The following is an 18,952-nucleotide window of genomic DNA, read 5'->3' as shown; positions in this document are numbered from 1 at the left end:
CAAATATGCAAAAGCTTCTCTGATTGGTAAAAATAAATTGTACCGATCACATTCATTGGCTAATTTACGTAGCAACAAACATGGCGGCTGCCGAAATACTGAGAGAAGAATTAGAAATATTAAGACAATATTTACCCCATATATTTAATATTTTTGAGATTTATTCTGCATATTTATTGTGAAATGTGTCTGTTAATTAGTGTTGCAGTGCATCTTTCTAATATTACAACCATTTTAGTTGGAAATTGAACTTTAATGGATTTGTTTACATTCTGAAAAGTGAAAGTTTTCGATATTTTCTTTTTTGACATTTCGCCTAAAAAGGTGTTCTTTAAGGTTTCTGAAGTACTTTACTTTGAACATAGAGTCTAAGTGGTATTGAAAGGAACACATTTGTTTGCATTCATGTTCAGGAAGAATCATTGGTGGTGGTAACAAGATGTTTAAAAATGATTTTCAGGTACTACTGGTACTAAATATGTAGTTAGACTTACATGTAGAGGGCCTAATAGGCCTATTACCTAATCAATAATAGAATCTTATTTAGTTGAAAGAATTTAATGCCAGACTGATGGCCAAAAGTCATCTCAATTCATGTTATTCATGTTAAACTATTTATCTGGTCGACAGTCTATACTGTTTGTTTAATGTCCTAGTTTAAATGGTATCACGTCATTTGGGACTCAACATAAACGACATTTGGGACTCAGTTGACAACGTTTGGGACTTGATTGGCATCAATTAGGACTCAACACAAACGACATTTGGGACTCAATATAAACGACAGTTGGGACTATTTATTTATGAGATGTATAGTAACAGCTGTCTTAGTTGTCTTTCGTTTTATTTAGTTGATCGGCGATTGTTGAGACCGCGATTAACACTGCTAGTTCTCCTTTGTTTTGTTTTATCTGCGAGTATAAAACTTCTCCTTTGTTTTGTTTTATCTGCGAGTATAAAACTTGACAATAATATATTGTTGAAAATTTGTGTATATTTAGTAATACTTCGTTGTTTTTCTTTTATCAAATAGTAATCGAGCTTGATTGACCGACCACTGCTAATGTTTTTTCGTGAAACGGTATAACTGCAGTCAACACACGGCCGCCATTCTCGATGATTGACAACTCACGTTTTTCCTCATCCACCAAAGAACTGTTAGGTTTCTTTGAACATACTGCAATAACATCGGGATTATCAGTTAATCAGCTTTAATTATCCCGCTTTGATCGTTGCCATTTCTTATATTTTCCACAAAAAAACTTTGCCTTGTACGCACTAATTTATCGATTGGTATTGCCATCTACGACAAGCATGTCAACGTGCAGCTCACGGATTATCGTTAACAATTTCTAGGGGCTTGTAAAACAGATTGCATGTCGTGTAAATATTGATTTTGTTTTTTTGTGTAGGTCATTTTCAAATAAATTCAACAGCATATTATTCGTTTTAAATAAATATATAACTTTTATGAGAAACGATGATTATCAAAGAACCGTAAGTTCAACTAATGTTTTATCGTTTGGTTGAGCCTTTTACTAACCACGTGTTTCATGTTAATAAATATTTTCTTTCGTGTTTTGAATTGGGCTATTTCTAATAAATTATCCTGAGTCCCTAACGTCGTATTCCCGAGTCCGAAACGGCGTATACCAAAGTCCCAAACGTCGTATACCTGAGTCCCAAATGTCGTGGTCATATTTTTTGGAGTCCCAAATGACGTGAGTCCCAAATGACATGTAATCGTTTAAATTAGTATTACTATAAAACCTTCAAGAAGCTTTAAGACATTTCCATATAAGTGAAACAGCCAAGTTTATCAAGGATAAAGAAAGATAAACCAGATAGATGCAACAGCCAAAATATATTTATTGGAAATAACCGTAAAATAAATACATTTGATCACAGCAAATAATAATAATAACATAGACCATGCCAAACTGTTGCAAGAAGGCACCATCTTTTTTATTTACGGTACAGTGCTATTTAGACACCATGCTTGCTTGCTACACAATGAGCTCCCTCGCTAATGACACTCACTATTCCATCATTGATCAGATGTTCCTAGAGTTAGAAAGAAAGTTGGGCAATCTATCAAACTGACAGTTTGATATTCTTATTGTTCCTTAGTACAACAGTACATTAATCCAACTTTCTCTTATTTGTTATATGGTACTATGTATTAGTAAATGTTTTTATTTTTTTTATTTTTTGAAGGGTGGACCTTATTTTGAAATATTTAGTGCACAAGGTAAAGATTCCACAAGTAATTGGAAAGTGTCAGGGGGTGTCAAAAAGGTAATTATTCTCAAAAATTATATAATGCTAGTACCTCAGCTAGCACTAGCTAGTTTCCAGCTTTAATTGACTTTAGGTTGTGTCTATTATCTACACATGTTCCTGAAGCAACGACTGCGAGTTTTACAACATCTGGCCGTTGCTTGTTTACTTCACAAATCCCGAACTTATAGCTATGTTATCTACAGACACATGAGCAGTAGCGTCCAGTCAGAGGTTCTGACATCGCAACCTCCACGGAAACCTTGACATTGAACGAACCTTGAAATTTGCAACTCGATTATCACAGGTAGACATTTTAGCTTGAAACCGTGAAACTTGGTATTCGCGACGATCGAGAAATCTGATAGGCTCACAAGTTGCGCTTGTACCCAATCGAAATTAGTGCCGAAATATGCAGGGTATTACGTGAAGACCTTGATAAGATGTTCGTAGTTAAAGTGAGATCAAGCTTTCTATTGAAGATGTTATCTACAGTACCTTAAAATTTTAATTCATAACCCTCAAAGAAATGACCACTATTGACAGAAATTTAAAAGCCAGTCATTCAGTGGATCATATTCTATCACTAAGACTGTTTTCATTAGCCTAGTTGGTGCAAAAATGTAGGACATTAAACCCCATTTTATTTTATTTATATCGCGAAGATCAGTGCAACTGGCAGTAATGAAGTGAGCTTCTGTATTAAGAAAGGCTATGCATATGAATATTTATTGTTTAACTAGCTTTTGATGATAGGTTGGCTCTATACCATGACTGTATTCAATCTATACAATCTCCAACTAACTGGCTAAATGCGTGTTGTTAAGCATTTGAATTAGTCTGATGTAATATTTCGCCTGTGTTTTCTCATAAAATTTTATCTTAGAATTAAAGGTGTTGAAGTAGTCATATGTTAGGCTGCTGTATCAATGGGAAAAATGCCAATGTTAATGCAAAATGTCTCTCACTTGCATTGCGCATGTATCCAAAGAAAACAGAAGTTACAATAAGTTAACCTGAAAAGTATTTTGTTGACAGGATGTAGTAAATCGTGTTTCTTTCATTTACTTAGACTTGAGATCTTGACAATTTTCGTATTCACAATGATTTCAAATTGATGTTTAAAGTTAACTTCTATTATAAGTTTCATTTTACTTTAAGTATATCTTTTGCAGATTTATGAAAAAGATGTAAAAGGCTTTGTGTACATATTAGAAGGTTCCCCAGCTACAACCAAATTATCAACACCTAAAGATTCAAAACAATCATGTAAGTTTGTTACGCATAACTAAACTAGTCTGTGCACAGGTTTCCACGTACAGCTGTTTTTTTCTGTAAAAAGAACCAATTGCAGACCAGGGAAGTCGTTAAGCTGATGATTATACATTTGTGGTTCTACAGGAAACTGGTTTCATGAGTGCCTCTGTGGAATATTCTCCAGATATTTTCCATTTCTTTTACTAAAGGACCTAGAATCTGTTAGTCCTTAAGTGATATTTTTGTGTTGAAACTGCATTTCTTACGTGACTTTTGTCTGATTTCCTTTCGCTACAGTACAAAAGAGCCTAAGCTTAAAATGAAATAATCATATCTATCAAGAATTGCCCCAAATGTAGACTTATATAGAATCAGATTTAGTGAAGGTTGTTCCCCTGCCCCCACTACTCAGAACAGTATGTCGTAGATTGCTGATTTCATGACTGACTACTGTAGAGATACTAAAAAGATTTCAACACTAAAAGGTCCACTAAATCTTTGATATTGTTCTAATATTTCAGTGACATTAATACAGCATTATTTAGTTTTACAAGTTTATGTTGGTAAAGGACAAGATTTCTCAATTGAGTTAGGGTAAGTTTTTTTAATTTTGTAACATACAAATCGTTATATCAATTAGTATTCACATTTTTTAAAAATCCATTTATTAAGTAGGGTCGGGCTTTGGGTGGGGTGGAATCATGGAAGGAAAATAATCAAAAGAATTTATGGTTTTTGTCATAATTATGGTCTTGATTTTGTGTAGAAGAAATCATGTTATTCAGTAACAATAAGCGAAAAAATGTTACACGCATTTCTTTCATGTGACATATTTTGTAACACGCCGTCTACAAAATCAACACGCATTTTGCGTGTTTGCGTCCGTCAAATTCGATCTCTGGGTGGAATAGATCTTGATTGGACGGTTTACCTATATACTAAATGAATATGACTCTAAAATTTCGATTAAATTTAAGAATAAAATGATTAAAATCATTGGAAATTATCATTAGATTTCACAACGCTATAATTTTAGTTTAATATAATTTTTTCTCTACTAAATAAAATATATTTTTCAATAATAAAATGAAAAAAATTGAAACACATCAAAACATTTTAAAAATTAGAGGAAAATATCCGCAATTTATGCTCAGTATCATTTGTTCTAGAAATAGTAAATATACATGTATACCCTGTCATGTGCATTATTCTACTTATATTAACTAAATAATTCAAGAATTTTTCTCACTGGTGTAACATATTTTTATGTCTCAAAAGGTTAACAGATACAGGAAATAATAAAAGGCGATTATTTTTGTCAACATCGCAGAAAGAAACACAAGTTACACCTCTTCATGCTAAAATACCTCTTACTATTCTAAGACGAGCAATAGTAAGTTAATTGCATTATAGTCAATTAGTAGTCATTGATTAATATGAAACATTTAACGTCTATGTCAAAATATATTTTTAAAGATGCATTATGTAAGAGCTAAATTTTCCTATTTATTAGAATGCTTTGGCCATTTAATGAACAGAGAAACAATAAACAATCAAAGCCAGATCTTGTCAAAACTCCAAACATTGATAACTTCGGTTAAAATAAAGTAATTTGAATGAAATTTTCAATATATCTATTTTGCATTATCTATTTTGGAACTATTATAGCAAGAACAGTCAGCTTTTTATCTAAATCTTACATCATGCATCTTTATAACTAATCCCTTTTATATGGAAATTATCAAGTAGAAATCATAATGAGTTAGTAACCTGGAAAACTATTTCTGATCCAGTCACATCCAACTGTTACATATATTTATAATAAGGAATGTTTATGACAATAATTCAATAATGTAACCTTTATCAAGCTCCTAAATAAATCTGTTAGCTAACATGAATGCGTTGACCAAATTTAAAAAAAGCATTGACTTCCAGATACAAGATGTAATCTGCAATGTGTAATATCTAATGGTGATATTTTTGAAATTTTCAGTGGTTAAATCTGTGTTTAGATATGATATCACTAGTAGGTGATGTATGGAAGGGTCAGACATATCGTTCTATAGAACAGATTACTGTATCAGCTAACTGTCATCTTAGACGAATATTTACATTAAAAACACAACCTCCTGATACTACAGATGATGATGGTAAGATATTTATTAATTAAACATTTCTTAAACTAATCATGACTAATAATCTTTGAGAGGCATTTAGAAACTGGATAGAGCAATAAACTATAACACATACTTAAGGAAAAATAGCTACTTATTTATTTGGGCGAGGTTTCAAAGAGTATTCTCTCAACGTTATTAACTAATACAGTAATACAAATCATGACTAGCTCTGACTGAACAAGACTCGCATTTCGTACTTTTTTCTTAAAATTAATATTATCGTCTGAGATAAATGCATATGTCACAAATTTAAAGGCTTTTGAATGCAGAATTTAAATTGATGCATAGTTATTTCAGATTTTTGGATTGATGTGTCAAATTGGCCAAAACCGATTATATAATACCAGTGATTGCACAGAATATAAACCCCAGTACCCAGTAACAAACTTGTGGATAAAGATAAACTTTCGAAACAGTATGTATATACCGTTACATAAGTGCTTACATGTTTAATTCTTCTTTTATATAGAACTGTATGGTTGTTTTAATTCTAATGACACTGTATTGGAAGCTATACCTAAACAATGTGTATTGACAGGTGATATTACTCAACTTACACAAGTAAGTACTGGTATATCAATATATAGAATAATAGAATATCATATATTACTCAATTTACACAAGTAAATACTGGTATCAGTATATAAAAGGTATATCAATATATAAAATAATATATACTCTTCAAAACAGTAGGGGATATTGAAATGCAAATACCTACGCAGGTTGCGATATGATAAATAGTCATGGACACTTGACATGCTTTGAGAGTATGTTCACAGATGAAGAACTTATCGCCCCAACAGAACCACTGAGCTGCACATGTAACACGCAATAGCGCCATACACGTGGGAGGGTTTCATTGTCAAATTGACACTTCAAAGAAGGGTTGATGAAAACTGCCGCATGCTGGTTTATCCTATCCATGTTCTTGCATACGATTTACTGTTTAGCGAATCTTTGCTTTAGTGTTTGAATTTGATCGAGAGACGTGTTCGTCGACGTCAACATCAACCGACAACACTGCAAGAATTGGCCGTGGCACTGCAAGAGGAGTGGGTCAGATTGCCCAAAACCGTGATTGGATGGTTGATTAGGAGCATGCCACGATAAATTGCTGAATGTCTGAGGATTGGTGGAGCAAATACTCATTATTAAGACAAAAATCAAAAACGTCCATTTTCACTTTTGACAGTGTATCTCTTTGCGAGTGAAATGGGGCCGTCAGATAAGCCGCCCATATGAACTGTTTATGTTCATGTGTAGACAATTGGCCTGTTATTAACATACACTGGTTACCTCTAATAAAAACAGCAGTGCATTTCCGCAGTTTTGTATTGTTTCTGAATATCCCCTACTTTTTTTGAAGAGTATAATATCACATATTACTCAACATACACAATGAAGTACCAGTATCAAAATATAAAATAATAGCACATATTTGCAAAAAATATGATTTATACTGAGCGGAGAGATTCATTACTATTTTTAATGTAATTTATTTCATAGTATTTATTAGAGATTTAATCACAATATACAACTCAGTCAGACTCTCTTGAAATATTAGAATGTCAGAAAGAATATAAATGTACACTTTTCAGAAATATAATGCATTAAATGGACATTTTGTTCTTCTAGGTTTTAAATTTAGATAAAATAAAACATGCTGAAAGGTTGAGAGGTCATTCTACAGGTGAACTAAGTCGTGGAACGTCCATGTCAGATATAGGTGGGTTAACTTATTTTATGTATATGAATTTTGGTCTATTTGCTAAATTCTATCTGTAATATTTGTTAATGGTGTATTTCTTTGACAGTCACAATACTAAATACATAACAAATACATAATTATTACCAAATACACAAATATTTAGAGGCGTGTTGTTTAGTAATGTCAGGTTTATTTATGTAAATATATAGGTGTGTTGATATGTGTGTGTTGGGGTGGGGGACATGAAAAGCTACTTTAAGCCGAGGAAAATGAAAATCTTCTGTGTTTAAAAATCTATTTGGTGATATAGAAAGATCTTTTATAATATATACTTATGGTGTTCTATTTTATCCACAGATCTGAATGCAAGTAGTCATAGAGCTGGTAATAGTGACACTAGTTTTCGTATAGCATTTGGTGTTAGAGTTCCTGTTCCTGATACTTCTCGTAGATCAGGCACTGGAAAGACGGTTAGTTCAGTTTCATTTTTTCCATTCACTAAGCAGGCGGTCCTGGGTTGGATCCCAGTGTTGGCATAGAAACATATTTAGGATTTCTGTCTTGGTTTCTCCATGTCAATGGTGCAAAATGAAGAGTCTGGCAAGAAAAAAGCATCTACTTATTCAGATGGGATGTAGAAAGAGGTATTTATTAGCGTACACTTAAAAAGAACCCATGACACTTGGAATTCGACGAAGATCTGGTGGTATTAGGTATATTGTTGAACTGCTTTGAGGCTAGAATTATCTGAAAAGAAAATACATGTATGTATAACATATATAAATTGTGATGTATATTTCAGGGTAGTACTATAAATAAAAGTTTTAGATCTGAAAAAGGTAAGATGACCTTTGAATTCAAATATTTCCTTTAATCTAAAGTTGTATTTCATCCAACATTCAAATGTAAAGATATCTTCTGTTTGTTACTGAGCAATTTTTCAAACAGGATTCTCAACAACTTGATTAAGTTAGGTCATCTTCAATATAATAAGCGGTATGTTTCTGATTGTTTATCATGAGTTAAGGTGTTAATATTGTTATATATCTATTCTATACCAAACGTCTGCTTCCAACCAGGGTGATATCGCAGACAAGTTGTCTTATTTTATTATGCTTTGCGCACATGCAGAGGTCTTTCCTGTGGGAGAAAACCGGAGTAAACACATGAGGTTGCTAAGACGCCTCTATCTCCAAGCCACATACACTCACACATAGAACAAGGACCGCAAGCTAGAGGTGACCGGCCAGTCAGAGCTCGAAGCAAAACACTCTAGACCACGACGACATCCCAACCCACATACCAATACTGGGAATAGTGTACTATTTATATCCAGTTCAATTACTAAATGACATTAAAACAGTTGATCAAATTACAGTTTGTAAAATGTGTCCAATGGCTTGTACACCTCTTGATTATTATTTGTTATAGATGGGTTTGGAAGTGGAACTAATCTGTCTAACAGTTTATCCAGTCAAGATGGTAGGACAAGAACTGGTTCGGGTAAAACAGAAACAAGTCCAACAGAGCAAAAATCAACAAGTTATCGTCACATTAATTCTGATGATGTAAATATAACTGATGAAACTGACACAATAAAAAATAATAATAAAGGTGAGCTTCATATTGTAATTAATCTTATAAACACATTTGGGAAGTATGCAAAAATGAAACCAAATCATTGACAAACTGGGTTGTCGTTCCCAAAATGCAATGAATGAGTAGTTCACTTATGTAAATGCAGGTTTGGAATCGTGAATGGTTAGCGCGTGCGCCTGAATCATAAGGTCTGTCATTGCGTCAACTGGCTTGGTTTCGATTCCCCAGTTGTACGTGACAAGGGGTAGGGTCGTCTGTCCAACCTCGTGGGTTTTCTCTGGGTCCTCTGGTTTCCTACCACTACACGCAAGCGAATTATTGAAATAAAATGACCTGGTTTGTGTGGAGTGGAGGTTAAACCCCATATCTCTCTCTCTCTCCCTCTCTCTCTCTCTCTCTTTCTCTCTCTGCCTATAGTATAGGCTCTATTTCTATTCTTTATAACCATTTCTTTTTGATATATGACCTATTTTTAAAGCAGCTTGCATTTAAATTAGTCATTTGGGTGTTCAGTTTACTCATTAGAAGTCAATCCACTCGATCGATCAAGTCCATATTTTTTGCACCTGAAGAAAGGCATTTGATTTTTTCACACTTGCCGTTTCATATATACTGTATTTTGCGTCTACCTTCTTTGTTATTGATCAAGTATGCAGATTGTTAATTTAATTATTTAGGACACTGATAGCTTCTGTATTTAATACATTAATTTAATTATTTAGAACAATGATAGCTTCTGTATTTAAGACATTACGTTCGCATTATTCTAACAGTGATTGATATCATTACAGTAACGCCACATCCTCCTAGAGAACCATCCAATGACAGAGTTAGACGTCGACCGCGGGTTAAAACCCTTTCTGCTAATGGAATAAATAAAGACAGACAATCCAGTGCTGGTTCACTGAAAGGTAATGGTATATGCATGTTGTTAATTTGTTGTATAGAATATTAATGAAATTTATTCCCACTGCCTTCAATTGGTGAAATTTGTTTATAAGTAGTGAACTATACTTCATATGTTCAGGACAAACGGAAATCGGTTCTTTCAGTTATCAGCAATGATTACCTTCATAATAAACACAAAACCATAATATGGAACACAATTATTATTTTAATTAAAGCTGAATGGGATTTAGCAATTAACACACGTAATAAACACAAAACCATAATATTAATTAAAATAGTAATTGTGTTCCATATTATGGTTTTGTGTATATTACATGTGTCAATTGCTAAATGATACTCAAAGAAGAATAATCTTGCACATTAACTTAATTATATATTATTATCTTTTATGTTATTTTTTTTTAATAACTATTCATTCCAGAAGAAAACATTACACCTGAAACAGAACAACCATCAATGTTATTCAAAAAACCTACAGATGTCTCGGTGAAAACGTTTGGTCGAAAAGTTCATAGTGGTCAAGATTCAAGATCGAATTCTGGATCTAGACCTAATTCTGGTTCAAGACCGAATTCAAGTTCCAGACCAAATTCAAGTTCCAGACCAAATTCTGGGTCAAGGCCAAACTCTGGATCTCAAGGCCAAGGCAGTGTTAAGTCAGGGTTGAGAAGTGTGGGTGATGGTGAAGATAGATTTAATCTGTCTGGTTTATCAAGTTCAAAACAAACTGTTAATAAAATATCAAAGGATAAACCACCTTTTGATCCAAAGAAATATTCTAACGGTAACTAATTAATTATACAGTATCAGATATATCGCCTGAGCTTAAAGGAGCTAAGACACTAACTCAATATTTTCCATAATATTTGAAATTAAAAACATGCATAAGAATTCAATATTGATCAATTTCAATCAATATTGATGTTGTTATCTTGCCGTGAAACTATAGGATTCCTATATCCAATATTTAAGACACAATTAACATTTTATAATGAGTACATGCGACATGTAACCTATGGTTTCGGTTTCCATTTTGTAATGAACAAATAAAAAAATATCCTACAACAAAATGTGGAAGTAATTAGTAAAGTCTGATTCACAAACGACAAAATAATTTAAAAAACGTGTAGAATGTACTAAGCAGACGCAAACAACTGCCATTCCTTTTGAACTGTTCACATATTTCACCGAACATAATTGATCAGAAATTACAATATTGTTTTCAAAATTTGAATATAAATCACTTTACATACATTCACATTACATTAATATGTGCTTTTAAAACCATTTTTGTCTATTTCAAGGTTTCAAAAAATAGAGCCATATGCCCTTTAAATATGAATTGTCAACAAAATCTTTGGTACCAGTCTAACATTAGGCGTGTCCATAATGTAATTTAAAAGAGGCATTATCACTTTAATAACACCAAGAAAATAAATTTGATTAATTTTGAATAATACCATGTTTTAAATAATCCAATATGGTAAAGAACTCAAGTACTGAACTATTTATACTTTTCCCCACGATCTAATTTAAACATTTGCACGATCAAACCATGTTGTGAAATTATGTCAAATCAAAACTTATTACTTTTGAATTATAAGGATCTACACCACTAGGAAGATAATCAGATTTGTGTATTGAAAAAATAAAACTGTTATAAATGAATATATATTTTTGTACAGGTGTTGGCTACGAGTCAGATGATGAGATATTAGAAGTTATAAATGCATTAAAATATAAACTGGATAAAAGTGGCATATCATCTTCATCAACCAGTTCTTCAGCACCAGGGGAATATGAAGAAAGTGATGAGTAAGTTCTATCCATCTTTAGTAATTATATAACAATGGTCCTGCTCTCGTAACAATAAGTTAATTTCCGTTAAAAAAAATTATTCTGATTTAAACACTTTATGGAAACTAGAAAAAAAAATTAAATCTGTATCACAATTTAAGACATGAACAATCTTTTAGAGCAGCTATAATAAGTTTATGTGTATTCCAACTGTGAAGCAGTCGGTAAAATAAATGTAAATCCTTCATGAAATTAATGAAGTGTTGATATAAAGGGCTTGATATGTATGTGTGTTGAAATTAATGTGACCTAAAGGGTTAGATATTGTGTATTGAGATAAATGCAACCGGGTATATCCTCTTTTCTAAAATTAAATTACAACTGAGTTGCTTTGTGTATGTTGTACAAAGAGGTAATACTCTATAGTGTAAATATCAAATAATTACACCAATGATAGTCTATTAAACAGGCATTATGCAAGAACTAAATCTACCTATTGCAGGTCTTTCTTTAGGCCTTAAATGTTATATAAATTATAAATTAGACATTTATTAACATGACAAGTCCATAATCAACTCTTGATGCCATCTGATGGGTCAGACTTTCAACAGATTTGAATCAGATCTGCAGTTCAACAGTGGGTGATGACTAACCGTAAAATTGGATAATTAAGACTTTGTTTATTATCATAACAACGGTAGTAATGACAATCAAGGCTAGCCTATAATTGTATTGCTAACATCTTGGTTCAGAGTGAAGTAATTTTACTGAAATTTTCAGCATATTCCCTTTACATAATCTATTGTGTAACTATATTATAGCGAGAACTGTCAGCTCATTATCTAATCTTCCATAATACCGCTTTAATTAAATTATCAAAATTGATTAGTTTATTATTTTGAGTGGCGTAATGTTTGACAACACAGCTGATTTACATGTAATCATAGAACAACAATTTGTATTGAAATCTTTAATGAAATTAATGCAGCTTGTGGCAGGTTGCATTAACATATTAAATTCTTGTACTCATTTAACATCTTTTTTTACGGTAATCATTGTATATTTGTAGTGAGGAGACATCAGAAGTTGGAGGTCTCCATGTTTTTGCCTCCCGTCCAACTACTGCACCAAGAAGAAATATTTCCCCAAATACACAGACAAATCCAGACAGCCCACAGGTAAATGTAAAAAGTTTATGCATGTTGACATACACCTTATACAAACACACATCTTATAGCTACCTTCTCGATAGTTAATTCTCTACTAATCAAGTCTGCCAAATTTTAAATGTCTCTTATGATAAACAATATCTGTACTTTTTTTCCAGTCAAAAAAGAGTTTTTCAAAGAGTTCAAGATCTTTGCGGAAATCACAGGCGGATATTTATTCGGCACGTGGAGCCCGTCCAGAGGATGATTTTATAAATAGTCAAACAAGTAGTGAAGAAGAAGATCATCTGCAAAAATCTCGAAAACCCAATTCCCGTCCGACCAGTGGTACATCTAGTACAGGTGCTAGTCCCAAAAATAGAGAAAACCAAAGAACTGGATCAGGTTCAAAACGAACACATGTAATACCGAAACCATCCAGTATAAGTCCCAATCATCGGAATATAGACTCAAATCAACTTGGAAACAGCAGATATCAATCAGGACAAATCTCAAGAATAAGTATGCGAGCCTTGAAAGAAATTACCAAAAACGACCCTAGACTAAAATCAGAGGTAATTTAATAGTGTATAATATAATCTCATTAATTCGGACTTCTTTGGGCTGCACACCAAAAGGCTTTGAATGAAGATATAGGGTTGGGGACAAAGGTTATTTATGGTATAAATTATAAAGTACCGGTAACATTATTTCTTCATTGTCTTGTTTCGTTTAAGCAGTTAATTTTTTATTTGTTAATAAAAGAGTGCAAATAACTTTCTTTTTCTGTGTGCAACAAACAAGAAATTTCAATATTTGTCCTGAAGTGTGTTCTCTAAATTACCCTGAATTGAATACATTTTGTGAGCATTTATATCTTTTTTTGTTTTTGTGTGTTTGTTTTTGAGTAGCTTTTCGATCTATCTTTTTTAATTGAATATTATTTTCTTGTCAACAGAGATCTTACGATAAAAATAAATATAAAATAGCCGATGTAACAGATTCATTTGAAGCCAACATGTTTGCCAGTATGCAGCGTCAACAGGAAGAATCTATGGAGGACGTGACCAATGAGAGAAGAGATAATATAAAGGTTGTGATAAGTCCGCGGAGATTGAATCCTGGTAGACATAATAGCAATAGTAACCATCTTTTTAATGAATCACCATCAACTACTAGTGATGATGATACTAGTTTAAGTACATGGAAAGCTCCTGTAAGTTATTTTAAACTTTTAGGCACCTTACTGATTTTGAATTTCACAATTTAAATGATTCATAATTTTTTTTAAAATTAGGATATTTGACGTGCTGCAGTTACTTATATATTTATTGTATGTGGACGCAGATAATCATGAAACCTCAGCTTTAATATGAATATTATTTGGAACTCAGATTTTATTAAGGAAATTTTATTAAATTGCAATCTGATTAAAACACAGATCCTATTTCGTTTCGTTTTTTATAGTTCAAAATTTCATTTTATTTGTCTGTACTATACTAGGATCTGGAAGAGTTGTTATATAACCTGTGTTCATGATAGCGTGAGGGATTAGCCAATGAAACTACCTTTTATGGTGACTTCTTGGCATTTGATGCACAGAACTGTGGATAAACCACTAGAAACATCAACGCGGATTGATTAATCAATGTCTGACGTCATAGGGTCAAAAGCTGCTAGTACGACCCCTGATGTGACCTCCCAGTACAACTGGTCAGATCTTCATGTAATGTAGGTCATTGAAAGTATAAAAAAAAACAAAAACGAAACGAAATATAGATCTGTATTTTAATGAGATCGATTAAATTGATGATCAGAGTACAATTGCCTAGGTAAAAATGAGATAATTTCCTCGTATTTAGTTCCCGGACATGTGTTGTTTTCATGGACATACTATAAGACGCTTCTTCAATTAATTAAACCACTGTGACACTATGTTTAGTTTTTAATTTATTATCCATCTCATGCGGAACATATTATTAGCTTTTGACATTTAAAAGGCCACCTTTGAAAATAGATTTTGTGATAAAAGTAAATATTTAATGCTTACAAAATAAAAGATTCAGTTATGCTAGGTAGTTCTAGTTTGTTGTGGTTTTTAGCAACATAACAGTCCTTTTGAGCTTCAGATGTAAACAGGAAAATCTGTTGCATTTTGTTTGTTTAACACTAAAGTAAACATTATTCATATCACCTCTTCCACAAACACAACAATAAAAAGTGACATTCCTACTCCTCTTGCTATTTTGAAACATCTGCCCTGATGTATGTTTTATTATTTTATATCCTTAAACATTTTCTGTATTTTTTGTAGGCCCGAAACCAAAGAGGTTATAATATACATGATGAAATGAAAACACGACAAAGTAGTGATACATTAATGTCTTCCAATCCTAGGTAATGTATATTGTTTTTCCTAACATTTAGTGGGATTGGGTGGGCGGATGGTTTAACATGTGCTCTTTAGATCAAGTGGAAGTTAATCTCTCTCTCTCTCTCTCTCTCTCTCTCCCTCCACCCCCCCCCCCCCCCAACTTTTGGGATATATGCAGATTTTTGTGATTGAGACCCTTGAAATGTAGACTTCTATTTATTACAAATCTTGTATTGTGCTTTGTTTGATTTATGTAAACACACTGTTTACTTTACCTTTGAATCAGAAGGAACATATGTATTCAGATAAAATTAAATTTGGGATGGTGCAATAGATTGTCTATTTATTTACAATGGGATATATACTATTCAAAAAAAGTAGGGGATATTTGATTTTTAAGTGTTATTAAAGTCACCTAATGAAACTGACGAAGAAACAAATGACAAAATGAAATGAAGTTCACATTCATCGATTTATTCCAAATGATCGTTAGACTAAGTAAGGCACAGACTGACCATTATAAGGGTAAAATGATACCCGGGGTCAAACAGCAAAGTTACCACAGCATCACAACCAAGTCAGTAACGGGTAAATCCTCCTCTGTTTGCCAAACAAGCATTGATCCGACGTGGCATACTCCTAATGAGACGTCTAAGGTCATTTTGGTCCAGATTGTCCCAGTCCTGTTGCAACGCAGCAGCAAGTTCTTGGACATTGGCAGGACGTTGTTGACGTTGACGTAACCTCTGTCCAAGCATGTCCCAGACATGCTCGATGGGGGAGAGGTCGGGACTCAGTGCTGGCCAAGGTAATGTGGTGATGTTCTGTTGTTGGAGGTAACCTGTAACGATCCTGGCCCTGTGACATCTTGCGTTGTCATCCTGGAAGATGAAACGGCGGCCATGACGTCGTGCGAACGGCACAACATGGACTGCCAAGATGTTGTCCCGGTAGTACTGGCCTGTAACACGCCCTGCAACAACATGTAAAGCCGTTCTTCCAGCAACAGTGATGCCTCCCCACACCATAACAGAACCACCCCCAAATCGATCATGTCTGATGACGTTAACGTCTTGGAAGCGCTCGTTTCGACGACGCCACACCCTCCTACGTCTGTCCAAAAAATCAACAGTGAACCTTGACTCATCTGAAAACATCACATTGCTCCAGCGTCGATTATCCCAGTGTTGACGATCCCTACACCAACGACGTCTTGCCTGAATGTGATGATCTCTCAAACAAGGGATCACGCGAGGACGTCGGGCGCGAAGGTGACCCTTATGCAGTCGATTCCGAATCGTCTGGCCACTCACTCTCACACCAGTGTCTGTTTGAAGACGAGCGCTGATCTGATTTGCTGTGATGACACGATTTCTCAAGGCCAAGGTACGGATAAATCGATCCTGGGCTTGAGTTGTCGACCTTGGTCGACCTGAGCGTGGTCTGTCCTGTACAGATTGTGTATCACGGTATCTGGACCATAGCCTGCTTATGACAGACTGAGAAACATTCATCGGCCGCGCCACAACCGCCTGTGTTGTGCCGATCTGTAGCATGCCAAGGGCACGTAACCTTTCATTTTGGGTAAGCCGACGCATATCAAAATTTGTTTTCTGGTCACTAAAACAATTAAACTGATGTTTCCACCCTGGAATTCAATGCCACAATGACTGTAACATTCAAAGTCAGAGTCGTGCAAATCTTGGGTTGGACCCCCATGATGATCCCAAGCATCACCTGCATTCCATGCGGTAGCTATTGGTGCGTTTGGGCGTCACATGTAACTGGAAATGTTTCTTCTGTTAGGTTCTATAGTGACTTTTTTCGTAGTCATTTGCATATTTTAGTATTATGCCCCCAAAATCAAATATCCCCTACTTTTTTTGAATAGTATATCTTGATGGTTATTGAAGAAAAAATCATAGCTTTGTATTACCAGTACTTTTATTTCATCTAAACTAAGATGATATATAGTTTTTATTATTATATAATTTAAAATCCTTCCAGAGATTGGAGCAGTGTGTTTAGTCCACCTATCAACCTACCGAACGACGTCAACAGTCATTTAAGAAACTCCACAGACTTAAGTGACAGTAGTCTTTCTCCTAGGAAAGATAAATTTAGCCCGGGCAACACGTTAAATAATGTACCTGAGTTTTATGACACAGAAGTAGATGGAGATGAACTTGATTTATTGTTTGATTCAGAATTAAACTGTTACTACGATCCTAAAACACATAAATATTATGAGCTGTCCATGTGAATAAAGACATGTCGAGTGTGAGGATCTAAAAATGTGTCCGGGGTCTTGCAAGTTTGCAAAATGTTACATCAGAAATTTACAGTATTATTACAGTACAATCTAAACTTGCAAAAGTTATGCATTCTTTCCCATGTGAAAGAACGATTCCTCTGAAGACATTTTTGTGGTAAAAGTCAATGTAAGCTTTGTTAATCTGTTGAGAAAATAATTATGACTGCTGGACAGACTTTAATTAAAAGTCATAAACTTTGTGGTATATGAGTTTCTGCAGAAAGACATCACAAAATCAGGGACATGAACTATCATGATTGTTGAACTGATGAAATATGAACCAGTGTAGCATTAGGGTTTTAGTATTTTCAAATAAATTCAACCAATTTGCTGACTGTTCATTTTAGTCAAATTGTTTTGTATTGAAGGCAATATTAATCAATTATGCATAGATTTTGACTTCCCCATATGCTCTTGTGATTGGCTATTTACAGGCTAAAGATCTTCTAAAATTATAAGATGGCAAGTCTGAAGTTCATGAGAAATAGAGAAATTGAAATTGGACCCATGTTGCCAGATAAAATCTAAGATGAACTGTCACTTTTCATAAAAACTAGAAAGGACATGTTGATCTATGATTTGAAATGTTGCAGATAGGGAAGTAAATGATCTGTACAGTGTAATATTTTACACTATATTGAGTGCTTTATATTTATATATGTACATACAGATTGGTTTATCTTTAGTGCTGTGTTATTGTACATTTTTAAATAATATATGTCTGAAAGATTATTTTAGATTTGAATTGTAAATACAGACAGTTTGTAAATTAGGTTTGTTGAGGGGTTATGTGTTTGGGGCTGAATAAAAACATTATAAGATAATGTATTGTTATTTCTAATTATGAGGGCTGAGGATTGGGAAGGGGGTGGGGGGAGTCAATCAAGAGATGCTGGGTTGCAGTTGTTCACCTCACTGGTTTAGTTGCTATGTGATCTACATTACTCATGTTATAAAAAAATGTAATTGTAAATACGAAATATCAGGCCCTGATACTAAATGTTTGAAAATTCTACACCATTTTTCAACATGACATGTAACATTTTTGCTGTGAGAATGGTCAATGGGTTAGCGGGCGCAATACTTACCTTGCAACCTACAATAAGCCACTGATATCAATTCTCTCATTTAAACATCCCCCCCCTTTCTTATGCATGGCAATATCTGTTAACCATTTTTTTTGGCTAGAATCCAAGAAGAGTGTTTGAATAGACATTTTCTGATGGGTTTTAGTTAATATTCATGACTTTGTGGATCAACTATTATACAATGACAAGGATTAGAAAAAACATTGAGATGGCCACCTCCTTCAATATCTGTATGGGATGATTGTGGCATATTGGGCTCTTTGTGGTTATACCAACCTCATGGGTTTTCTCCGGTTCCTCC

The 18,952-nt window shown here is 33.8% G+C and overlaps 1 protein-coding gene across 2 annotated transcripts; it reads left to right on the top strand.

Annotated features, from left to right (window-relative positions):
- Window positions 1–94: 94 nt before the first annotated feature.
- On the top strand, window positions 95–18,358 carry LOC126827749 (protein CFAP20DC). 2 transcript variants are annotated; one of them, XM_050557260.2, is made up of 19 exons: window positions 95–460; window positions 2,218–2,298; window positions 3,456–3,549; window positions 4,059–4,131; window positions 4,816–4,930; window positions 5,531–5,687; window positions 6,184–6,275; window positions 7,350–7,440; window positions 7,780–7,892; window positions 8,225–8,261; window positions 8,854–9,036; window positions 9,813–9,932; window positions 10,355–10,714; window positions 11,616–11,745; window positions 12,797–12,905; window positions 13,055–13,450; window positions 13,834–14,091; window positions 15,190–15,272; window positions 17,257–18,358. In XM_050557260.2, the coding sequence occupies exons 1-19, from the start codon at window positions 440–442 to the stop codon at window positions 17,510–17,512; spliced, it is 2,769 nt and encodes a 922-aa protein (XP_050413217.1). In that variant the 5' UTR covers window positions 95–439; the 3' UTR covers window positions 17,513–18,358. The 2 variants fall into 2 exon arrangements, with proteins under 2 accessions (XP_050413217.1, XP_050413216.1); XM_050557259.2 differs by having other exon boundaries at window positions 10,352–10,714.
- The last annotated feature ends 594 nt before the right edge of the window (window positions 18,359–18,952 follow it).

This window comes from Patella vulgata, chromosome 7 (assembly GCF_932274485.2).
Source record: "Patella vulgata chromosome 7, xgPatVulg1.2, whole genome shotgun sequence".
NCBI classification, from domain to species: Eukaryota; Metazoa; Mollusca; class Gastropoda; family Patellidae; genus Patella; species Patella vulgata.
The sequence above is the reverse complement of the archived record's forward strand: the minus strand, read 5'-3'. Positions and strand labels throughout refer to the sequence as shown.